At 39.6% G+C, this 26,673-nt stretch overlaps 1 protein-coding gene and 1 long non-coding RNA gene across 2 annotated transcripts in view; one reads left to right on the top strand and one right to left on the bottom strand.

The window, feature by feature from the left end:
* LOC145932736 (uncharacterized) overlaps positions 1–26,673 on the bottom strand; it is a 122,403-nt gene that overhangs the window by 13,651 nt on the left and 82,079 nt on the right. The window lies entirely within an intron of this gene.
* Pi3k21b (phosphatidylinositol 3-kinase regulatory subunit alpha) overlaps positions 1,264–26,673 on the top strand; it is a 38,161-nt gene continuing 12,751 nt past the window's right edge. The window contains exons 1-5 of the mRNA XM_083055677.1: positions 1,264–6,476; positions 12,742–12,876; positions 20,995–21,298; positions 21,810–21,908; positions 25,687–25,872. Of these exons, the coding sequence (XP_082911803.1) occupies positions 5,385–6,476; positions 12,742–12,876; positions 20,995–21,298; positions 21,810–21,908; positions 25,687–25,872 (1,816 nt within the window). The 5' untranslated portion in view covers positions 1,264–5,384. The remainder of the gene's footprint in view (positions 6,477–12,741; positions 12,877–20,994; positions 21,299–21,809; positions 21,909–25,686; positions 25,873–26,673) is intronic.

Consider the following 26,673-nt stretch of genomic DNA (forward strand, 5'->3'; position numbering starts at 1 on the left):
AATTCGCATCAAGACAAACAACGAATAGAAGTTTCGTCATCGAAGATGTCGTATATTAATAAGTCATCACACACACAATGAAGAGATTAATCTTATACATCATGAAGAACAAAACAATTAATTCCAATTTCGAAAATAGATGAACAATTATGATAAAAAAATATAAGGAGAATGCCGAATATTTTAAACCTCATCATTGAAGATCTAAATATCGAAAATAGTTATCGTCGAGGAATTTGGAGAACAGCGTTAATTTCTTTCCTCTTCTTTACAAAAATCTTCTGTCAAAAAGGGAGGTATCGTCTTCCCGAAAAACTGAGCGTAAAGACAAAGAAATCGAAACACATCAACTTATTCCCTTTATTGACATCCCGGCTGAATCTGTGCGACAAGACAAATTCGACCTCGAAACTGTTTCAGTATCTTCGGCTCACAGTATCTTTGGCCACAGAGATAAAGACCTTCGAATCATGTCAGCAAATTCACAGCGAAGTTCCGTTTAAAGCACGACTGTGCATGCATCTCAAGCACAACGCGTTCGCATAATCAAGCATCTTATTTTCAACATTCCAGCATCGATTTTACTAACTTGTTACTGTGGTTTAACCGGATACGGTAAAAAAGATTATTGTGGCTTTGAAAAACCGCGGTTTTGAAATCGTCGCTGTCAACAAATAAGAAAAGAGGTTCTTAGTGTCTCAAAAAACTATAACGACCAAACAGTTTCATCGAATAGATTATTTTCATCCATCTCATTTTCATTATTTCAAGGATTAATCGATTGATTCTTCGTCTTCAAGATATTCAGTCGGAAACACAGAGTACCAGGGACTTTTCGATAAACTAAAAGCTGAATCAAGCAAATTTGTGTCATCCATGCAATTGTTATCGTCACGAAGTCAATCCACTGATTCCTAATACCGGAATTATTTAAAAGATCACGATGATCCGAAACTAGGAAGGACTACGGAAGCTCCCAGAAGTTATCATAGATTTCGAAGCGGATAATTTCCAAGCGTATTCACGGTAGTTGAGCTCAGTCGATCCGCTCGTCGCCTAGGAATGTTCGACAGGAAATTTCCATTCCAGCGATTCGATCGGGCCGTAAGGTACGGCTCGGGGCACCAACGTCATCCTAATACGAGTCTGCTGTCGTAAAGGCCACGGGAAGAGCCGACAAGTATCGGAGATGGCCGAGGTGCGGTTGCGCCGAGCCACGAGCTACCCTCTGCAGCAGCTCACGACTGGCTATGGCTATTGACCGAGCTTGGCAGACCGGCCGGTCAGCTGTGCGCTTCGCCGGCAGTGTGGTATTCTCCTACGCGACCAGGAAGAAGAAGCCGTCCACGTAAACGAGACGGTGTCGTCGTCAGGCCGGCGAGAATCAGTGACAAAGAAACCGGAAACGAGCGAACGTCTGTCCGTCCAGTCGGATCGAGGTGGAGTCAGCCAGGAGAATTCAGGAGAAGAGTAATCCAACGGCGAATGGTGGTGCTCGAAGACCGCTCTCACTCTGAACGACGATCTTTGGATGGTGGCTGCGCGTTCTCAGCTATATCAGCAAGTAGAATCGGGAGTAGAGAGAGAAAGACCGTGCCTGGTCCCATAATCGTCGTCGGTGGATCAGTCCGAGTGAAAGCCCAAAGCGTACGATCCGCTCGCTATACACCGCCGCGAAAGATAAAGACAGTCGGAGTAGGAGAGTAAACCAGACGAAGCGCAGAGAGAGAGAGAGAAAAAAAAAGAGAGAGGAAGAGATACCGAGGAGAGAAAAAGAGAGAAGGAGGATCTTGGCCCACGGGCAACACTCGACATGTAGAGACCGACCGGCTGTACACGGCCAACACATAGACGATCCCACAAGAGAACGAGAGAGTGGCAACGAGCGATCCAGGAAGAAAGAGCGAGAAGAGACAAAAAGAGTGAGAGAGAGAGAGAGACGGTGGAAGGGGATGGTGGAAGAGAGAGAGAGATAAAAAGAGAAAGATCGAGTGTGGGAGAGACGCGGAGTGAAACAGAGACAGAGATATAGGCCAGGATAGATAGGTGTTGTATACCTATGTGCGGCGACTGACGTGTGTGCCAGCTACGTGTGCAGGTGTGTACGCGTGGTGCAGGTAGACCGTCGATTGTAAAAAGTGCAGTGCTCTGTGGACTTTTCCATACCGAAGAAGAACTGCGTGCGTGCGTACGTGCGTGCGTGCGTGCGTGCGTGCGTGCGTGCGTGCGTGCGTGCGAGAGGTGCGTGTTGTCCGTCCGTGCCGTCCGTACATGTATACGTGTTTCTCTCTCTTTCTCATTCTCTCTCCTTCTCTTCCTCTCTCTCTTTTTCTATGTGCATGTATTTGTGCGAGAGTGCGTGCGCCGCCTTCGCGATTGCAAAGAGACAGACACACCGGCGAGTTTTCGGCCTGGGTGCCTGCGAACGAGGACGGACGAGAACCAGGACCGATCGACCGACCGACTCTTCTCTCTCTTCACGATCTACATGATGATTCCGCTGCGAGAGGAGAACCGAGGGAAAGCAGACAGGGCACTTGGAAGAGCAGCTAACTTGGTTTCGTAGAGTTCCTAGCACACCAAGTGCGAGGAGAGAAAGAGAAAGGAAAAAGAAAGAGATAATAGAATATCCTCGTGAAGGGGGATCAGGAGGTGGACGTCGCGGCGCCGACGTCGAGAGGATACCTACGTGGACGGCTTTACCGGGTGGAAACAACCACGATTCGTCGACAGAGAGAAGAGGAGGTAATAGGATCGTCCGCCAACCAAGGTCTACCTTGCCGGCCGAGAGAGATAGAGAAACAGAGAGGGAGAGAGAGGAGAGAAGCCAGAAAGAGAGAAAGACAGAGCAAGAACGAACGAACGAACCTGGTACACACGGACTCCGACTCCAACTTCGCCGTTGACTCGCGGTCGGTAAAGCATCGGGACGACGGTGGCGGTGATCCAACGAGACACTAGCGTTCGTGAACGAGCGCAACGGTTGGCAGTCGCGGCTTTCTGGTGGACGTGATAAGGACGAACGGTGCGATCCGGCGAGCAAAGCGGTCGACCGTGCGAGAACGAGTCGCAGGAGGAAGGAAGAAAGAAAGAAAGAAAGAAGGAAGAAAGGAAAGGAACATGAAGAAGTGATCAGCAAATATCTAGCGAAGAGAACCACCATATCCTCTCGATCGAAAATTTGATATTACATCCGGTGCTACATGTGTTACGAATCGTGCTGGTACTTGAAGGACCGAAAGAAATTGAAGAAAGAGAGAGAGAACCAGGGAGAAAGTGAAGAGAATAAAGAAGAAACGAAATATATATATATATATATATATATATATATATATATATATACCGAAGTACCCGAAGAAAGCCACGAGGGAGAACACGAATCCTTGGTTAGCGATCCGGTGCTACGTGGATTTAATCGCGATCGACAGCGCGGAGAAGACAGGAGAGGAAGCCAAAAGGAAGAAAGGGAACAGGAGCGAATGTCCTTGATGGTCCATCCGGCGCTACGTGATCGAGCTGAATCGCGACCGACATTAACTCGGGCATCGTCACATCGGGGGACATTAGAGGCGACCCACGTTTCACTCGCTCCGTTCGGCAGACAACGCGACGAGGCGACAAGGACGGCGAGGGACGAAGCGAGGAGAGGATCTACTTGCTGATCAGCGCGAACCCGGGCGATAAGCGGAGCTCGCCATCTCGAGTTGAGTTGAGCCGCTGACTCGGCGAACACGGGAGCTGGCTGCTTCAACGCTTATTAGTGTCCGCGATGATTTCAATTATCCGCGAGTAATTTTCACGTTTGCGCACATCGTGCACGTTCGTTCCGCCGTTTGATCCGGTCGTCTCAACACTACCCGGTGCGCCGATCTTTCTTTTTTTTTTTAACGAGAAACGAGCATGAGACTCGTCGATTTCCACGTGTGCACACTGTTCGATGGCTCTCTGAGAAGATAACCAAAAGTCCTGGATCTTGGTGAAATAGACGGTGACGAACGACGTTTGAAGAGATCGAAGAGATTCGCTTCGGAGTCTCCATGGAGTCTTGATCCACCATTATTAATCGCTACGAGAATAATCCGGCGCTGCTGTTTCGATTGATTCGTCCAGGACGATTCCCAGAATAATCCTTGGACGATCGCGCTCTTCTCCTCCGACATCATCCGGAATTTACTCCCGAACGCGCTCTCGATAAGCCACGAAGATCATCGTCTCTACGCTCGCACTCGCGCGGCGCTACGCTTGAAAATCGCTCGGTGTCGTTGCTTGACAAAACCGGTTTCGTTCGGCTCGGCGAGTCTCGGCGTTTATACAAAGGTCGTGTGTGAGAGCGCGCTGAGCGCGCGACCACGAGAGAGTGGTAGGAGTGAGATTTATGGAAAACGAATTTACACGAGGTCACACCCACGGGAGCGGCTGTCTATCTCTCTCTCTCTTTCTCTCCTTTTTTTTTTTTGTATCTTTGTCTCTCTTACTCGTTCTTCTCCTTGCTGTAACTCGTTCTATCTGTCTCTCTTTCTCTTCCCGTTCCCCTCTTTTCATCTATCATTTTATCCGCACGTTACCTCTGCTCATAATAACTACGAAATCTGTGCGATAACAGCGAAAATCAGACTGCCAGACGTCAACCACGTTGAAGGATCCTTGAAGAATCGAAATCTCGATCGATGAGAGAAAGATACCGCTCCGATATCAATCGGCCGGATAAATATATGCCATACTTGCAACGGCCTTGAAGAATTCTGTCTCGGATCGTCGTGCGAAGAATTAACGGCGAAACGAAGATAATGAAGTGTTCGATGACACAAAGTCCAGAAGATTTAGTAAAAGTATGAATTTTTGCCAACAAAAGTGAAGATACTCAGGTCTTTAGAATACCTAAGATCAGAAATAACTTATCAGGAAACTTATGATAAGAAGAATTTTATGCCGTCAAATCGTATTCTACAATTGATGCCAGAATTAGTTATTAACTTTGGATTACAGACAGCATGAAATCAGTTCAATAATTAATAAACGTAATAGACTCAAAAACATTTCTAGAAAGAGAGAAAAAATAAGATATATTTGAACATTGTACGTGAATTACATTTAAATAAGAACATTACATTTAATCATATTAAAACGTATGCTGAATATCCAAAAGTGTTTCCAACGTTTTCAAGTGTCGCAATCGATCAGAGTGCGTAACCGAACTGAACGGAGAATCTCGAGACAGCTTGAAAGAAAAAAATGTCAGGGGACCTGGGTAGCCCGCGGAAGGAGCAGGACTCCTGGTCGCCTGGGTCAAGTAGCAACGCGTCAGTCGCGACAACGTCGACATCGTTGAGGAAAACTTAGCCTTCTCGCCGCGAATATCCGCTTGATGATCGGCTACGGTGACGATGAAACGTGTGACGAGCGCATCCGTTGCGGCCGCCACCGCCGCCGCGACGCAGGTGCATCACCAGGCCAGGGTCCAGGAGTTGTTCGCTCCCGGACCGATGTCGACGACGACGATAACGACGACGACGACGGCGACGGCGACGACGAGTACGAGCGCGACGACGGTCGACGAGCAAGATAAACAAATTACGACGATATCCACCTGGCTGGAGCCGAAGGGCTCGCCCAAGATCAGTCCAGGAACGAACGACGACAACAAGGCTAAGTCTACGGCGATGTCGCGACTATTGGCCGTCGATTCCGACAACTACATGCTGCGTAAGGGCGCCGCGACGGCGACAACGTCGGTGAGCCACGGCGCCGCGGCGCCGTCGTCCACCGCTTCCTCATCGTCGCAGTCATCGTCGACATTGAACGGTTCCGCGAGCGTGCAACTGCAACGGCAGATGCAGAGTCTAGCCATAGGATCGGCTACCGGGTCGTCGATCCTGGCGACTTACGGCAATAGCGGCGACCACGTCAACGTCGGTCAGCTGTACGATGTCACGTCGCGTACGACGACGTCGAGATCGACGGCGACTTACGTGTCGCCCAGGTGGTACACTGCCGGTAACAGTAACCAGATGACGAGGCAGCATCGAGAAGGAGCGGCGCAGCTCGAGGAACAATCTCTGCAGCAACAGCAGTTGCAGTTGCAATCGCGTACGACGACGACGACGCCGGCGTCGGCGGAGGACGTCGAGGGCGAGCTCGGTTTCCCCAAGTTGGTGTGCGCGAGGCTGGTGTCCTTTCATCGGTACATGTGTTGGTGCGGCACCGCCGTGGCGGAGGCCGTCGACGCGAACTCGGTCGGCGATCGCGCGAATAAGGGCGGCAAGAGCGCGGCTGTCCCGTACGAAGGGTTCAGACGAACGGTGCGCGATGATAATTGTAGTAGTAATAGTCTATGCTGCTGCATGTGCGGTTCTCTATGTCCCGCAGAGTGCCATGCGTGCTTCCACATTCTGTGTTCGGACTACAGCGGCCAGCACCTGTGCCAATGGACTACCAAGGGTCACGCGGTACCCGGCCAGGTTCACGACAAGGACAAGGTCAGTAAACGCTCAATGCCTTCTCGTTACATTACGAACGACGTGTGCATACGAGGTCTTTATCGTTAAGTATTGTGTCCTTCGGGATGTAATTTTTTTTTGTCAATCAGTAGAGCGAATGTCGTTGCGATCTGGATCGTGTTGCTCGAAACATATTTTTTCACGCCTTTAAATATGCAGATTTTAAAAATGATGTAAAAGTTTTCAGCGTAAGAAATCTATATTATATTTTAGCAGATTTTTTTTTTTTTTTTTTTTTTTTGTGTATCCAGTATATTTTTTATATTTTTTACGTAAATCGACTTGTCTTGCAACTCATCGTTTCTACACAGGAATTTGACATGATCGAATTATCTTTTGCGCATGCACTATCACAGTTTGGCGAAACAAAAGGGTACAGAAATCTCGTAGAATGCTCAAGGCAAAATTACAATATTCAACGTTAAAACTCCAGGCATCGCAACAAAAAGTTTTTAAACTATATCGAGACAATCACGCGCAAAAATTTCGAGATCAAAGGAAAATAATATTTCTGGTATATGTTGTGTAATAAAGATTTATTTTTTATTATATTTTTTATAGTGATTGAGGCATTAGCAAATGCAGGAAATTTGTATGCACTATAATGCACGTAGAATTGATATTGCACAAAATACGAAATATTTTTATCATAAAAAAATTTTATATTTTTTTGAGAGTTGTTTTCGTCTTTATTTGCGCGATGAATACTAACAATAAAATTTCTTTAATCATTCTCTTTAATCTTTCTTTAAACAGTTATTTAAATATATTATTTTCATGAAATTTTGAAGTATTTTTTTTTTATTTATTTAAGCAATTGGTGGTTCAAACAATCGGCCGAGCATTAAAATTCCAATTTTGAATCGCCTGAATCTGTCCAGGTATGCGATTTCCATATAGTATTGCCGCTATTTGTCGGCTACGAAAGTCTATCCTGAGGCGCGTATCTAGTCGCGAATTTTACATAAACGTGCGAGTGGCGTTATCAGGGCGAGACTTGCCCAAGGCTCGATGGAGTAATCTAAATTCGACGGCGCTCGTCATAAAATTGAGGCGAAAAAAAAGCAAAAAATCCGGACGTTGTTTTTTTTTTACGAAAGATACAAATACAGTGAAGAAAATCATTCTAATTTGTTCAAGCTAAAATTATTCTTATGAGCTAAAATCAAAATTATTTGTTATTAGCGCAATAGTAGAACAAAATTGATAAAATTTGAAATTTAATAATAACAAGACATATATGCGAAGTAATAAAGGATATTGAAAAATATTATAATATTGATTTCTTATAAAAATATATAAATTACACAAAATAATATATAAGTTCAATAATATTTTTTTATATAAATCATGTAATGTAAATAATTGCGTCTTATTATTCTACTAAATCGAATGAAAATCGATAAGTGAAAGTTTTAATGAAATTAATCATTTAAACATGAAAAGCGCACAAGATGAATTGCCTTTTAAATCTTTTAACCATCGTAATTTAAGAAAACTGAAGTAAGTTCTTCGCAGCGATACAGAGCGATATGTTGTATGTAAATGTGTCACAGATGACTGAACAGATTAAATGAAGTTAGTCTGGTGCGTTTACGTTTAATTGCAACATATGAGAGTTAATAAGAGGTTAATATAATATATATAAAACAATATTAAGAACAGAACATATACATTCGCGCGGATTTCAGATATTATCAATCAAGTTTAATGAGTCAAAGATAGAAATCATTTCTTGCGACTATGTCTAAACTTATTATTGAGATCGTAGCGATTTTTCCTTAATCTCACGCACGATTTTAAATATAGCGCGAATGCCATGATTTTATTATTGATTATTATGAAACTTTTTTTCGAAAAGGAAGTCTGTAATAACATCATTCCTATTTGCATGCCATTCTATCTGCGGTAGGATATCCATCGCGGAGGTGATAACTTCCGCGAAATAAGTTCCCCATAGCAGGCGTCTCTCTCATAGAGACTGATGACGGATCGGGTCGCAAAAATTCGCAGCGTCGGCGATCCGTGGGATATAACACGAGGAAGAAATGATCTCGGCGCGGATTAACCGAGCGTGTCGATCGAGCGGACGCGCAAATGTACACGCGTTGCTGGCCAGCGTAAATTATTCGGACGAGAGAGGACGACGGACGAAGGTCTTATCTCGCGGCTGTCGTCACGACATCGCGGACTCGGGGTTACGACTTGGGGAAGTTACATTTTTTTCCTTTTTCCGCGCTTTTTCCTTTTTTTTTTTTTTTTTTTTTTCTTTTTTTTACGCTTCTGCTTTATCGGGTCCGCGTTGCCCGATAACGGCAGCCGGAGACGTCTCTTCTCTTCGTATCGCATCGTATCCGCGTCTCGCCGCGCCTCCGCGATCGCAATCCGTCGATTTATTTAATCGGACTTGCCCGGTCGTGTGTGGTGCGTTAAATCGCACCATTTGTTCGACGCACCGCGTATCTGGGTGTGTGAAGTTGGCACCCCTATGTTACGATATCATAGTTCTGTTAAGAGTTCTGAATTATTTAGAAGCTAAGGAAGAGTTCTTGATAGTTTTTATAAATAGTTCCGGTCATTATGATAATGAAAATTGACTTTGAAAAATGGGGGTGCCAACTTCACGATTTTTTTACACATCGAGTTCCAATAGTTCTGAGCTTAATTTTAAAACTCTTTTGAGTAGATCTATAGTTCCTGATACTTTTTTTAAAGAGTTCTGCAGTTTTTAGATAAAAAAAAAATACTTAAAAAAAAAATTTTTAATGTTTTAAAATTTGATTTTAAGATACGATAGTTCTGGGATATTTCTATTATTATTTTATTGATTTCGAAGAGTTCTCTGCAATTAAAAATAATTTATATCCAAAAATGAAAAAATTCTACACTTTAAACGAAATTTCAAAAACCAGTTAAAAATAACACGTATCTTCTTACTCCGTCACCCGATTGCATTGACTCATAAGACTTTTCGTCAACACTCGTCGAGAACTGTTCAGAACTCCAGTCAGAACTAATCGGAACTCTGAAAAAATTTTCGATCTCGAAACTTAGAAAATTTTTAATCACCGTTCAAATATATCTGACATCTTGCAAACCGTTGGTCCGATCGCATTAACCCATAAGACTTTTCGTCAACACTCGTCGAGAACTGTCCAGAACTCCAGTCAGAACTAATCGGAACTCTGAAAAAATTTTCGATCTCGAAATTTAGAAAATTTTTAATCACCGTTCAAATATATCTGACATCTTGCAAACCGTTGGTCCGATCGCATTAACCCATAAGACTTTTCGTCAACACTCGTCGAGAACTGTCCAGAACTCCAGTCAGAACTAATCGGAACTCTGAAAAAATTTTCGATCTCGAAACTTAGAAAATTTTTAATCACCGTTCAAATATATCTGACATCTTGCAAACCGTTGGTCCGATCGCATTAACCCATAAGACTTTTCGTCAACACTCGTCGAGAACTGTCCAGAACTCCAGTCAGAACTAATCGGAACTCTGAAAAAATTTTCGATCTCGAAACTTAGAAAATTTCGAGATCGAAAATTTTTTCAGAGTTCCGATTAGTTCTGACTGGAGTTCTGGACAGTTCTCGACGAGTGTTGACGAAAAGTCTTATGGGTTAATGCGATCGGACCAACGGTTTGCAAGATGTCAGATATATTTGAACGGTGATTAAAAATTTTCTAAGTTTCGAGATCGAAAATTTTTTCAGAGTTCCGATTAGTTCTGACTGGAGTTCTGGACAGTTCTCGACGAGTGTTGACGAAAAGTCTTATGAGTCAATGCAATCGGGTGACGGAGTAAGAAGATACGTGTTATTTTTAACTGGTTTTTGAAATTTCGTTTAAAGTGTAGAATTTTTTCATTTTTGGATATAAATTATTTTTAATTGCAGAGAACTCTTCGAAATCAATAAAATAATAATAGAAATATCGCAGAACTATCGTATCTTAAAATAAAATTTTCTACAATTTTTAATATTTTTTTTAAGTATTTTTTTTTTATCTAAAAACTGCAGAACTCTTTAAAAAAAGTATCAGGAACTATAGATCTACTCAAAAGAGTTTTAAAATTAAGCTCAGAACTATTGGAACTCGATGTGTAAAAAAATCATGAAGTTGGCACCCCCATTTTTCAAAGTCAATTTTCATTATCATAATGACCGGAACTATTTATAAAAACTATCAAGAACTCTTCCTATGGTTCTAAATAACTCAGAACTCTTAACAGAACTATGATAGCATAACATAGGGGTGCCAACTTCACACACTCGCGTATCTTGGGGATCGAGAAAATCGGCAGACGATGCTCCTCCCGATGATGCGCGCGCGCGCTCAATATTTTTACGTAATCTTCGGCTATCGACATCGGATAATAACAGCAGCTTGTCTAGAAAGAGAATGGAGTCATTCGTAGAAGAAAAAAATAATAATAAACATTTCATTCTTTTTATCACTTTTTTACAAGTCTACATAATAATAATAATAATAAGTGTCAAACACGTGTAGGTATATTGTTACGCACGTGTACATAATCATTAAATAATCATTAAATGGAAATCATAATTATCGATCATAGAAGATTAGTGCGACGATATAGTGTTATAATTGTATATAATGATATTGTATGTGTGTTTGACTTTTATTACCGTCGAGACACTTTATTGTTCATCGATAATTAAACAAAGACCATTGACGGTATTTGAATTTTCTATTCGATTAAAATTTACAGGGATTTTTTAATTATTTGACTGATCTAGATTATTTATCTTTTTATTTATTTTTAATTTATTCTTAATTCGAATGAATAGAGAATAAAAGAAATTTTTAATATATTGAAATGTTTATAGAAAGCTCTGATTGAGAATAATTTAATTTTGAAAACTCAGAAGAAATCGCAACACGATTTTGTAATTGAAGCAATTTAGTTTCCACTTAAATGATTGTATAATGATGAGGAGAAATATGATTATGGATGTGTTCTCTGAAGCACGCCATAATAGAGATAGCTTGTATCATAATCAAATCGTAATGTTGTATGAGTACATATACAAAAGCAAATATAAGTGATTCAATTAAATTTGAAAAAAATTGATACGTTTATTGCAGAGGTAATTACAAGAATGGTAAAACTTACTAAAATTCCTTATACACAGAAAACATTTTAATTGAATCGAGATGTTATCTTGATTACGAGACAATATATGTTGCTAATAACGAGATTATTTGAAAGTCATATCGTAATTGTAAAGTATTATTCAAGTCAGATTACTCGTAAATAATATTTTAGCTGTTATTTAAAATGCAATGCTCGTAATATTAAAAATAACAATTCAAACTACTTAATCTGATCCATTGCTTTTTATTACCGAGTAAAAATTAGACGTCTGAAGAGATCTAAATTATTCCGACTTTCACTCTCCTCAATTCGACCAATTAGCGATTACTTCAATTTGCTACATGAATCGTTCTATAAAACGGTTCTAGATTCATGGATTTAGAAAGGAATTAACATCATCGGTTGCCAAGAATAAAAACACAAGTTTCCACGGATCGTGGCGAAGCCGGAAAATTGCCACACGTCCTCATTTGAAAATCTCGAGGATAATAAGCGCGTGTGTATATTGGTTGGCGGGCGGAACGCTCCGGCTCATTATCTGCTTCCGCTTGCAAAGAATCGATTAATCATGCGCGTTAAAGACGACTTTACACGATTCACTGTGTGTTGATGCTCTCCTCGGATAATTCTTTATTCATTATCAAAAATAGATTAATGCGTTTAATATTTGCTTTATAATATAATTATTCTAAAGGGGGGGGGGGGAACAAACAATGATGTTTCACGATATAATTTTAAATAAATTTTATTTTAACACAGTATCAATATGAGCAACAATTACAAAGGTATTTAATGTGGAAAATTGCAAGATTCTGAATCAACTTCTGAAATAAGGTATCTTATATACACATTTGTGTAACCGTAATTATTATTCTTATTAGAGAAAATGATTGCGTTATCCTATTCATCCAAAAACCTTCGATTGCATCATTTGATTTTGATTTATCTTTTAACAATTCGCGCAATTTAGCCGGGATGATAGCCAGTAACACAACTATGTAAGTGCGCGTGATCCTCTTCGTGTGCGCAAGTGGACTTGGCTCGATTAATAGTCGCCGCTGATTCTCGTGCCATCGATGTCCACCTACAATCTACGTCTCGTTTCTCTGTTCGCAGCCCGTCAGTGAGTGGACGTCACTAAACGTAGTTGAATGGATGTCAGCCCTAAATCTATACCGCTATGCGGACGTGTTCAAGTCGAAGGACATCAAAGGCAGCGATCTGCCTCATCTGGATCGAGAGAAGCTCATGGTAAGCCGATCATCTTAATTATATATATATTAACATATCGATCGTCTATATATCTCGGGATTAAAGTAACCAATGCCACTCCAGCGACTTAGAAGTCGGCTCGAAACGAAAGAATGTGGGACATTTATGAGATTGCTGTCGATATTAGATTATTATAATCGAGATAAATTTTATTTTATTAACATGCCACTTTACTTTCTGCTTTTACTCTAATATAGTGATTCCAATAATGGCAAGCAGATTATAATAATTTAATTTAATGAATAGTCAGATACTTAAATAGAGTAGGGCATATATAGTAGAGTCATTATAATGTACTCTACCCTACTTTGCTCCGGTTACGAGATTAATGCATCGATATATAGAAACGGCATATAATGGTAATAAAAGATACGATATACAAGGCAACTAAAAATAAATTACAATCAGAAAACATTAATTAAAGAGCAGCTCATAAAACTGGTGTTACAATTCCAGTGTGAAGACACTGAGCGGAACTTTTTTTTTAATTTTTCTAATTTTATTTCATTTCGTTAATTCATTAACTCTTCTAATTGCAAACGAACGGTGACATGGAAGGCCGATTCCGGTGTAGCTTTATATTAATCTTGAAACACACAGTTTCTGAGTTAATGAACGATAGTGCAATGTCCTCGTTCGCGCGCGAGTTCACCGTAGCTCATTGCCAGCAGTTAATTACACTATTACGGAATTTTTCCTGACTTTGCCGACGGCTCTAAGAAAGCACCGGCCGGCGGTTTCGCTAATGTTGGCCAATCATTTCCTTCTCGATCGACTAATTAATCCCGTCCCATTAATCGGCCGCGGTTTAGAGAAATGCGACTGTTAGATGCTTATTAAAACTAATTAGCAGGAAGAATTAATGCGCCGTATCGAACCGATTGCTGCGCGAAACGATCGCATAAAAGATTGTTTATTTAATTTATAATCGAACGGGGGAGATATCTGTTGAACGAAATTATTCGGTGCATGAATCGAATGCACTATAATCGGGACGCTGTCCCGATATTTTTTTATGGTATTATTTTCATATTTTTGTGGCATACTAACGATCATGAAATGCACACTCTCACGAAGTAAAGGCTAACTAAAACGTGCAAATTAAGGTTCTTCATTTTCTTAGGTCCCGCTTGATTGAAATTTAATTCTGCGACAAATAATCGTCAGCAGTCTGCTATGTGCTGTATTTCTAATTTTAGAATGCGCACAGATTTAAATTCTTCAGGTTTATATTCGATATATTGCTGACGCGTTTTCTCAAACTTTAACGTTGTATATATTTGACCATCTATCTGCTTTATGACCGATAAAATCCTACTCATTTATTCCGTGTCAAATTCTTCAATTTTTAAAAGATAGAAAAGTATATCTCTTAAAATACACACACATTTTACATTCCGAAATTAAATAAATCATTTTCTTTGACCTGTCTAAAAATAGCATGGCAAAAATTTACACATTAACATATTTTTTCCGCAACTTTTACATTATTCACAGATGACAATGAATATATTAGAAAATATTTTCACCTCTACGCTATACTCGTAAGAACACGTAATTCAAAATTTCCAAATAAAAAATAATAGATTAAAATAAGAAAAAAATGTTTATTATATATCGTAAGAGAAGATTTTTTTCTTTCTCTCGATCATTAGTCTCTTGCTTTTCGCACGTTTCGGGTCGTGTCGGGATCAAAGTCGGAATCGCGCGATCAAAAAATTCTTCGGCTAGTGTTCGGGAGAGACGATGACCTCGAGTCGAGAGTATCTGGACGACGTTTTCCTTGGCCCGTTGACCTTGTAATTGCCCTGTAGCGTCTGCCACATAGTGCGCCACACAGTCGAGTCTTTATCGAATCTCCCTCTCTCTCTCTATACATCTCTTTCTTCCATCCGTCCAGCGCTGATTTTTCTTTATCGTCGAGCACGAAGCGATTCGGAGCTTTCGGCTCGGCGATTCTCTTCTTGTCGCTGCGCGAAGAGCTTCGTATTTGACTTATCTTATAAGTAACGTTACACGCTTATTGTAAAGTCTAACACGTAAAATCGAGACACGAGACATACATATACGGACGGGAAGGAGCTGGATTTAATGAGATCACTTTTATCGGCGCAGAGAGCGCGTCACTCCTTATGATGCACTTATCGTGCTTTTTTTTCTTTCTTTTTTTTTTCTTAATGTCTTCTTAATAGCCGCGATTCGACGAGAAGAGGTCTTTATCGAGGCGGACAGGATTGGCCGACACGATTTTTGAACATCTGTCGCGATCCTATTACCACACGTCTACTTTAATCCAATGCAATCGCGGCGCTTTCTGTATCGCTATCAGTGCGAAACATTGCGGTAGAATTACTGCGTAGTGCATGAAAATGTAAAATGCATAATTTACCGCGCCGCGAAATATCGCGATAATGTTCTTTATAACTCTACGTGGTTTCGGTGTTCCAACATAGGTGCCGATACATTTTGTTATCACGTAGGCTATTATTATTCTGTAATGTGCATCGAAAAATTTAGCGACGTTTAGAAACGAAGATTCTCAAATTCTTTGTGTCTTAAAAAATTCTTATATAAGATAATGAAATATTGAAAAACGCAAGTTTCTCTTAATATAATCGTAAGATATTTGTTATATATAAAATATATATTGAGCATGCAAAGAGTTAAAAGAAAAATATTTTTAACCTTTAGAGGATAAGATACGAAATATACATCTTGCGATTGATAACGCTGAAACAATATTAGATAAATGCTGCGGTCTTGAAAGCGTAGGCAGAGATCGCTAGCACGCAACATAAAACGAAATGCTACAAAATATATATCGTAAAAGCGGTTTCATCGTACGAGACGTAACTTTTTTTATATCTGCTGACTAAGTTTTGTTGGGTTTTTTTCTTTTTTCTTAATGATCTCGCCATGTGCATGCTAAAATGCTAAATAAACGCTGTCGCAATGAAAACGCACACATCATCGGGGATATAGATATAAACTGCAACGCTATAAAACACAGAGTAAAGATGCTTTTTCTCTCATTGTGTGCGAGACACGATATTTTATATCAAATGACCAGATTCGTTTATATTAAACTGATGCAATAACGTAGATAAAACTATTGCATGCGCGTGTAAATCTTTAATGTTGCTTTTATTACATTTTCTTCTCGCGGATGTTATATTTATTATAATATACATCTTAAATAAATCTGCAAAGATTTTCCTTCGAAATAAATATGACAAAAAATGAACAGTTTGTCAATTTAACTTAAATATTTAATGTAATGCTACAAACATATACACGCACACATGATTAATATAGCGAGATACGATATAAAAATTTTAACTTTTGACACTTTTCTAACATCTTACAATATATCTTATTACAAAGAAAAAAGAGAGAAAAGCTTGTACGCGATATTATATGTATAAACATATGTTCCTACGCTTTTCTGAACTCTCGGTAGTTTGCGCGTAATGATTGTATCATGCATGCGTTTTCCCTATGCGTTACCACGTGCCGCATTATCATAATTATGCAAGAAACTCGCACGCGCACACAAAGTAACGGGTCGAGATGGACAATCGAATTACACCGGTCGGTGATGGCTTAAGTATTCTTGTACCAATATATGTCGTGGGAAAACGGGCGTTCCTTTGGATCGTAATTACACACAGCGTTTTCCACGATAATTGGGCTCCGAACGGATAATAAAAAAAGACTTGTATTGCAAAGATCCGCGACAGATTCACGTCTGAAAATCGGGCTAAAAACAAAGGCTTAATTAAAGTGGGAGAGAGAGGCTCGAATTGTTCATTCGCTAATTAATAATCCGTACAGAAATATTATCGGATTATCGTGAAATCAATGTTCCGCACTCGGGATTATTATTTTTTTCGTATATATATATAGATCGCCGCATAATTTTTCAATCCGATTAAATTCTTTAGATTTTCCGCGAGAATTCGCAAATTCAGCCTCGACACGTTCCTCGCGGAACAAAAATGCGCGCCAAGGAAACTACGTACATAAATCGTGTATTACCATGCTAATCGACTCATAAATCTATTTCTTTTAACGCGAGAAATCGTTTGATTCTCCGATTCAGCTCGTCCTTCGAGAAAATTGTCCCGTTCTGTTCTGACTACGCGACGAGAAATACTGCAAGAGCTCCCTTAATTTTTTCACCACAGTTTTAGATCAAGTTTTCAAGATATTAAATATTCCCTGTTACTTTATTGAGGGATTTGTTTCATTCGCAGTTTTATTTTTTAAAAAAATGTATTCCATTCCGGAAATCATGTGTCTTTCTTTCTTTCTTCAAAGTTTTATTATCAAGAAATTACTTTATTAAGATCATTAATAATAGATTTTCCTAAAATAAAATTTATTTCTAAAAAAAATACACATAGGTATATATATTTTTTAATATTGTGTTTTTATGAGAAAAAAAAATGCGGGGCTGTATCTGCACTCGGGGCGGATTTTCTCCTTGTCGCAAAACAGCGAATTCTCTCTCGAGCATTTCTTGGCACTTAGAATAAAATAACGAGCCCGTCAAATTTTATCGCCGCGCTCTCGCACGGCCGCGTAATATATCGATCACTTTACTTTTGCTGGCTTGTCGCCGCTAATAATAGCGTTTGGCCCACTGCGCGTCGTGGCGCCGGTCGAAATAGCGCGCCATCATGCGAGAACGTGCTCTCACAACCGAATACCATAATCTGAAAAAGAAGCCAGCTGCCGGAAGCGCTTCCTTTCTTTCTCTCCATCTCTTTCTTAAGCTGAATTAATTTTTTTTTTATATAGTAAAGACAATGTACATAAAATGAAATAATGATTGTGAGTATTCTCGTGCTGTTAATATTTTCAATATTTGCAAAAAAAAAATTTTTTTTTTATAAAACCTTTTTTTCTTTATGGAAATAAGCCACATATAAATTTGAAATTTTAAGTAACTTGTGTGTGTGTATTATTTAATAATATAATAATAAATGAATAATAATGAACTAGTAAAAAGTGGCCAAATTCAGAGTTAAAAATTCGCGAGATCTTTCTTCAAAAATTCACCATTTGAGACTTACATTAGTCGAAAACAGAACTTGTTGTACAGTGTTCCTTATTTTCACTTGCATTACACTTGTAAGAATTTTTAAAGCATAGGTACATATTGTTCTCTCATTTTTTGATATACTTTTAATATATTTAATACTTGATATACTTAATACTTTAATATACTTTTAATATATTTGTGAAAATATATGTTCTTAAATTTATATGTAATATTATAAGATACTTATTATTAATTATTAATTATAAAAATACTTTTTGTGCAAACATTTTTTAAATGAAGTTTACTTCAAGATACTGAATCGTTAAATATTTTTAAATGAAATTTATTTCAACATTGAATCGTTAAATTGCAGCAAAAATGTAAAAAAGTACAATTTTCTGAGTCAGTCACGTCGACAGGACATAAAAACAATGCAGTTCAGGTCAAGTTTGCGACACGCTCGTAAATAAATGTAGCAACGCGAATGCCAGGAATTTAAATTAAACGCAAGAAAAGAAAGCTGCGGTCAAGTAATTCATCGAGACAAAATTAATAGAGGAACTATACACGTGACATTGAATCGGCCGATATGGATCGATTAAAATAATGTGATTAATGCACGATTATCTCATCAAGCTCACCCAGTAGCAAATATGCAACTCATTGACGCATATCATTTTGCACGTGTGAAGGTCACATTTTATTCTTACCTATAATCAATTAGCTATTTATCATGTATTTGATGAGTTCTCAACACATTAATAAATATACATATGTTAACAGATATTTTTTAAATCTTTCATTGATTTTTTTCATTGATTTTATTGATTTTTCATTGATCTTTATAAATGATTTTCTATCATATACTTTTATTTAATTATGAAGCTACACTTGGAGAGGACTATAAAATTTACATTAACTTTATATCAGCGATACAGTTATTTAATCTTTAATTAACGAATCTGCATATATCTTTCTTTCTTCTTATTATTATATTTAAAATATTGTGCAATCGATCGATTTATACTGTTTTTAACAATTAAATGATATCGATTCGAACCGTGTAATCATGTTAACATGCATGAAATATTCCATGACAGAGATTCGCAAAAAACCTGTAACGATTGGCAAAGATACTTTAGGCTCTCTCGAAGATCTCCATTACGCGAATGCGATCCGCATCTCGCCAACTCGCGAACCACGGGGTGCATTGTATCTCTTGGCGAGTGCAATGTGCAGGTATTGTGCAACGGCGTATACCCGACACCTGTTGCCTCGGCCGTGCTCTAGAGAAAACGAGATGCCTGCCGGGAGAGAGAACAAAGCGAGAGAGAGAGAGAGAGAGGCAGAGGGTCGTAACGACGCGTATAAATTACGATCGTCCGTGTTCACCCCTTTTACGAGCGCGGTGCTCCCGACTCTTCAAAGTCCTTCTTGACTGATTTACCGCCGCGGTACCCGCGAATTATCTCTCCCCTTTTTGTTCTTTTCAGCGATATCGCTACTCTCAGGGAGTAGATATTTTCCGCTGTTTCGTTTGCGAAAAGAATAAAGGTGGCACGCTATAATTTATAACGTGAAAACAATCGCGATCAATCGCGGAATCTAGAAAGCCTGTGACTATATAGAAAATTTGTCCAACTCGATTATATATGTACACTAGACGCTATTTAAAAGATATAAACTATATATTATATGAAATATATTTTACAGTACATAAAATATTAATTGGTTTTTTTTTTTTACAATTAAAAGAACACTTTAGCAATCTGAGACTCCTTCAATATTAGAAGCTCGACTCTATTAAACAAAGAAAATCTATTAACAAAAGAAACGTTTAAAGCTTCTACGAAAAATAATAATGCAATTAAAATTTAATTTTTATAAAATTATACGACGATCGCGCGTGCACATAATTGGGTGCACGTGTTGTTAGGGACTATAATGATTCTATTCGTCAATGATCAAAAGGTAATTGTCGGCGAAAAAGTGGGTCAATGGGTCTTAATTGATCCGCTATCTATCCGAAATGTTGAACCCTAGTTAGCGCCCGGGCTATTTATGACGAGTGTATTATTTTTCCTCATTAGTCACTATGTAACTGTCTTCACGCTCGACTTTGACACGCGTTATGCGCTCGCTCTTTATAGTCGTTCTCTTGGCTCGCGTCATACCCTTACAGATTTACAACCGTCACCGAGATACGTGTACATTTTTACCGAAGTAATGCGACGGAAAAGTCTTCGCGACTCGGTAATTCTGTGGAATTGGTCCCGAAAGATTCCGCCGTCTTCTGTTGCACACGTGGCGTTAAGTCGGTCAAAGGTTACGAAAGTGCGAGATAAATATCTGAAAAAAAGGTGATAATAATCATTAATAATAATTTTTTTCAAATTATTTAAATCGGAATATTTTCTTTTACACTGTTACGTAAAATGTGCTTATTATATATTTAATAGATGTATATATTCGAGAATAATATAAGTAGACAAATCTAAAAAAAAAAAAATGATTAAAATTTTAATTCAATGAACATCATTCTTTTTAATTTAATGCCGTAACAAGAATTATAAAATAAAATATTTTTTACATTCTCTCCGGAAAAGCTTTTACAACACTTTTATACAAAACTATAATTAAGTTTTTATTTTCTTACAACACGTGAAACTAATTAATTTTTTTTCTACAAAGAGTTATAGTAATCCGATGGAAATTTTTACCGAGTAGAAAAAGCTGTTTAATCATTAAACATACTCTTCAATATTACTTTAATTATTAATTTACAATAGTTTTTTTATTCATTTATTTATTTATTTAGATCAGTCGATAAAGTTATTGCATTTTAACTCTATACATCTGAAATATTATATATAATTATACTTTAAAATATTTTACTGCGTTGTAGTAAGGACTTTTCATTATAAGGGATCTTGCGGTGTCTCGTCGCGAGAAGATTAAAACTGAAACTTAACGCTCGTCTTAAAAGATAGACTAGTGTCACTTTTCAGTCAAACACATACGAAACCTCGCTGCGTGCAATTCTGTTGCAGAATATGGGTATAAAAGATGAATTTCACCAAAAGAATATTTTGGTCTGCATCGAGGAACTCTGCCAGCCGTTATCGCTGCCCTCGACGGTGACGACGGAGATGACGGGCCCCCAGGCTCTCGGCACAGCGACATCCGGTGTCGCCGTGGAATCGGGTGGCTGTTCGCTCGGAGTCAACTATCCGAGCAACAACGTGGTCAATAAATCGCACAATCTCAAGCCGCACAGTTTCAGCGTCTTGGAGAAGTGCAGCAAATGCCATAAATACCTCAGAGGCCTCTTACATCAAGGCTTTCTCTGCCAAGGTACGTCCGTTTTTCTCCTTTATCAGCATCGAGCTCTCCTTTAAGTCGTAATCCGTCGAGTACTTTGAAGTGACTGAATTTTATAATCAACGCGAAAAGAGCTTCATTGAGAGTCATTTCACATGCAATTTAATTCTTTACATTCGCCAGATTCTTATGCTTTTCGTGACAATTACAAATTATAGGTACATTATCGCATTTTTAATTAATTCCTCGAACGAAGCCGTGTTATATTTCTTGATAATTTCAAGTGATATCTATAAAATAATTATGATTATTAACAACTTAATTATGATTAAATTCTTAATGTTTAATTATGATTATTAACTTTTACTATAAGGATTTGTGAAATTTATTCATATGTATAAATCGAAAATACTTGGCAATTTATAATTTGATATTTATTTCTGCCTGACAGTTGTTAATTCTGAAACTAGAACAAATAAGGTAGAAAAAAAAAAGAAATTGCGTTTCGCGCTGTTGATCTTGCGATTTTTTTTGCATTGCGCAGATTGCGGGCTGGTCGCTCACAGGACGTGTTCAGCGACGGGTTTGCCTTCCAATTGCATATCGGCCGACTCGGACAATTGTATCAGCAGGTTTACTTCAGGTAAGTCACGTCGTTTGTATCGCCAGCTCGGCGCCGTCGTCGTCGTTGCAAATTTTATAGCGCGACCGTAGGTAGGTAAGTAGGTAGGTAGGATGGAACACGCTCGTTAATTCTCTCTGTCGCGTCCCTAATGGATAGAACACGGAAAGACGCGTTGAAAAATTCAGTTGTCCAAAATGAGAGGTTGCGTCAGATACGCGCTCGGAGGGGTCCGGCGACGATTCTCCTGGCGAAACTTGCGAAACCGACAGCAAGGACGCCCATCCTGGCGCCTGCTGGCTGCTGGCTGCGCGTACCTCGCTCTATGATAACCTGGATCACTTGACGGAGGACTCTTGCACTTCACGGCTGTCGACTTTCTTCCATTGAAGTCCCTCCGCGTCGCGGCCGCGTGGGAGTCGCCTCACTTGCTGGCATTTAATGATTCTTAACCGAGCGTGCGAGTTTCAACACGAGTTTTGCCTCGCTCTACGACGCATTCCCTGCATCGCGAGGAAAAATAATATTCACAAGAAAAAGAAGTCACGTATTTTGGAATTTATTTCAATAAGATTTTTATAATTATCTTTTGATAGAAAGTAGACAGAAAGGAAGAGGTAGAGTTTTGTCAATTTTCAATTACATATCGCCGAAAGTAGCTCTGTGACGATGCGACAAAGAGTCAAATTTATTGAAATAATTTTCGAGAAAATCGAAATTAAGAGATTTTATTTTCCTAAATTTTGATAACCATGATATAAAATTCTTGTTGAAGATTTTCTTAACATATCAATAGTAAGTCATAGTTAATCATTTCCTTTCTCTCCGTTTGCACCGATAACTGTCGATCCTTTAGATTTTAGATCGCCGGTATTTTCTCAAGTCGCACCAGTCGCCGGCTGGAGTTGCGATGTGTGCCTTTGACAGCGAGAGATAGTTAAACGGCGCGAATATCTCTCAGACAACGATAATCGGCAGAGACAACGCAGGCGAGACTCGACGCTCGCGTCGTCAACGCGCGCCTCCAATGATGCATTTAATTAACGCTGCACACGCCGCGGCACGAATGACGGAATTGAATATTTGTGCATAGCAAAACCGCGAACACGGCGCCGGTCTTCAGGGCCGTGTGTCGCCTTCCTGTCGTCTCCGCTGTCCCCCGATCCTTCATTCATTTATTCCGAGCTCGCCGTTCGCCAATTGCATTTGTACATATCGCACGACGGTGCATCGATCGCTGGAAATTATCGTCCGACTGATAATGTTTATCCGCGATGCCAATTCGCGACTAACGATAATAATAACAATTTTGAGATAATATAATTCGCTAATATTAATGGGACAAATATAATTCTGCGAGTGGAGAGTTATTAATGCGATGGAGTTTCGGGACATCCTACGAAGGGGATGTTAATTATGCTTTGATTTCGTTATTCGGTCTATTCACCGAGGGAGATCGGACTTAATGAACTTCCGTTTTCAAAAATGTAGCCCATTCGGGATCGCGAACAATCTAATCTCGCGTTTTACGAAGGAGAGAAGGCTTTGGTACACGTCTCGCGGTCTCGCGCGACTAACAATCACCCGGTGCGGTTTCCACACGGTGCGGTTTCACACGTATGCGATTGTTGCATCGGCTTCGGTTGATTTATAGTAATTGGTAGCGTTTAATCGCTTATACGCGAGTCATCAGCATTTCTCGACCGAGCTGCACACATACACACATACACGTGGAGGTGTAACGACGGCAATTACGCTGCTCTCCTGCAAGAGTAAAAATTCGAGTCACGTGCGACCGCACGCTGGCGACTTCGACATTGACAGTCTCTCTTTCTCTCTCTTTCTCTCTGCAGATTGCATCTGTCCGTTTGAAAAGTTGATTGAAAATGACGCAGCAATCAATTTAAATCTTTAATTGTATTTGCTAAGGCTTGACATCTCACTCTCGAGGCATTTCGTAATGCATACATTTGCAGAGTGTTTATTTGTCATAATTAATTGTAAATTCAACGCAGATGTAGGAATATATAAAAAAAAAATGTAATTTTCTGTAATTTCTAAGATCAATTATTTGGAGATTTTTGTCTCGACCAAGTTTTAAGCTTCTAAAGAATTACTAAAGAATTCGAAATCGACGCCGTAAAACCGAGCTTCGAAAGCCGCAAATCACCTCCCGAAATTCGAGTGTCTTCCAGCGTATTTACTCGCGCATTGATTTATTCGAGTCCGACGAAATCTCTCGAGATTTCTCGCGCGTGCAACAGCGGATTCGTGACGAATATCGAATGGCCCGGCTGTGTCCTCCATCGTGCGCATCCGCGCATAAAATTCGCATGCGTGCGCCTACGTTCACGCTCGTAGATCGTGTTTTAATTCTGACTTTTTTGTGTGTCCTCCCTCTTACTCTCTCTCGGTCACTCGTCCTTCCCGAGAGAACAGAAGAAGAAGATACGGTCATGAAGAAACAAGACGTCGCCGTTGCGGTCGTAAAAATAAATTTCTCTCCTCCTTTTCCTCCTCCTGCCTTCCCTGCTGTCTCTTCGCTCCGGTCCGATTCGCTCGTCGCACTCTCGTCCTCTCTTTTGTCATAATGCATGCATACGTGTCTCTTTGATTGTACAAGTGGCGTGTGTGCGCGTCATTCGCAGCGTGTGCCGAAGGAAAGAGAGAGAAGGAGCGAAAAAGAGATCGGCGGCCTGAAAATATGATCGCGCATATATCCTCGCACGAAAATAAAGTCAAAGGTTCGTCAGTCGTACGAAAGAAAAAAAAAAAAAAGAAAAACGGAAAAATTGAAGAAAAAGACGGACGGCCGCAGGCGAGAAGTTCACTGGCGCGAAAATCTGCGAGGAACCGCGAGAAAACCTTCAAGAATTATTCGGGCGGCTGCGGCGTGTTACGTAATTCCGTCGCTTTGTCACCTCGCCGAATTTCGTGGTCCAGCTCGTCGTCTCAGAAATGAAAAGACAAACGAGAAGGTTGCGTTCTTGCTTTATCCTGCTATATCCTCCCGCGATTGATAGCGCTTGGCAGACTTCTGGCAAGGATCTGGCAAAGATTAAGATTGGACGATTGAAGCTTTAATTAAATAGATGAATACTGGATCATATAGTTATGGAATTAATAACGAGATGGGATATGATTTTATCTTCGATGCATTAATTTTTTTTAAGGAAAAAAAATGACACGCATACTGTCAACCAATAATATTAGACATTTAATTTGATGGGATACGTTTATTACACTTTGTCCTTGAATTTTATACATATTTCAGTGATTTAACATATTTTATATTGTTTTACATTAAAATTGTTTGCTTTCTTCATAAAATCGAATAACATCGAAGATCAGATTAGATACAATCAAACATTTTGATCTAAGTAGATAAAATCATTGATTTCGTACTGTATAATGAACATATCTTTACGCTGCTCTATCTTTTCCTCTGATTAAACATATTCGATAAAGGATTATTGAAAACATGCGATTATAAAATGTACGTTCGTTCTCTAATTAGTTGCCTGATTAAAGATTGAAGTTCAACAACAAAATTACATTTTACAATGCTGTGAAAAAAAGTTGACAGATTTAATGTCATATCTATAATTTATTTTTTTTTTTTTTCGGGTACTAATTTTGTTGTCAAAAGTGTAACGCGTCGAAAAAAATGCGTCTTTCGCGATTCGAAAATCTGATCGCCGCAATTCTACGAGTTCAAGCGTGGAATTCCGGGCTGGGTCTACCTGCCTATAAGTTTGTCGAACCAAACAGTATATGCGGTATTTATCGCGTTTTACAGTGTTCGGCCTCGCGCTATGTCTGCAATTCGACACCACCAGCCAAGTGGCGCCGATTCTGGTGGAGCGGTGCACCCGCACCCTCGAGGAACGAGCGTGCGCCGACATGGCACTGGACCTGTACAAGGTTTACCACAGCAGTCCGCCTATCGAGCAGATCCTCGAGCTGCGACAAAAGCTGACCGAAGGTAAGAGCGAACAGGCCGGATTGCGCTATAAATAGCCCGGGCGGCAGTCATTCCACGGTGTTCTTCGGGTTGCAAAAATTTCGAGGCGCGCCACCAGATGCACTTCATTCGGGTGCGTTGAGAAGGGCCTGGCCCTCCGATAGCGACGAAAAAGAAAAAAAAAAGATAGAAAAACTGCGAATGCGTTCTGCTTATTTTGTACGACGGATCGAGATTTCACGGACAACAAACGAGCGCGAAACGAATTCGGGATCCCATTCTTCGGGGCATTTAAACAAGGCAAAAATCCGGCCGAGTGTTTATGCGGAAAATATTTCACTCGTGCGTATCGTTGAAAACTTATTTTAACTTCTCGTGCGCGAAGTGCACGAATCAGTTGTTTTCAAAGTGGTGTGTTAAGTAAGTTCGCCACATTTCCCGAGAAAGATGTACTACTGCTATTTATACCTATCTGCATCTATGTACGTGCATTCGTATATATTGATCCTAGATCTGGATTGACGCCGCACTTGATTGTTTTATCACGTTTTAGCACGCGCAATTATTTTGTCCGCTAAGATTAGGAAGGCGCTTTCTGAGAATTGCGAATTTATCAATTTAATCGCATGTAATATATAATTATTTTAATCTCTTTCTAAAAAGGGATGTTATTTACATTGTTGTCGCTTTTCCGCGATTCTGATTGGCTGTCTCGATCTGCGTTGTGCATTATATTCATAGCATCGAGCAGCTGTCATCAATTGAAAGTATTAAAACATTATTTAAAATATATTATTATTTTATTTAATTTTATTTTGGACA

The sequence above is a fragment of the Prenolepis imparis genome, unplaced genomic scaffold (assembly GCF_030444845.1).
Source record: "Prenolepis imparis isolate NDT839.2.m4 unplaced genomic scaffold, iyPreImpa1.0 SCAF_1, whole genome shotgun sequence".
NCBI lineage: Eukaryota > Metazoa > Arthropoda > Insecta > Hymenoptera > Formicidae > Prenolepis > Prenolepis imparis.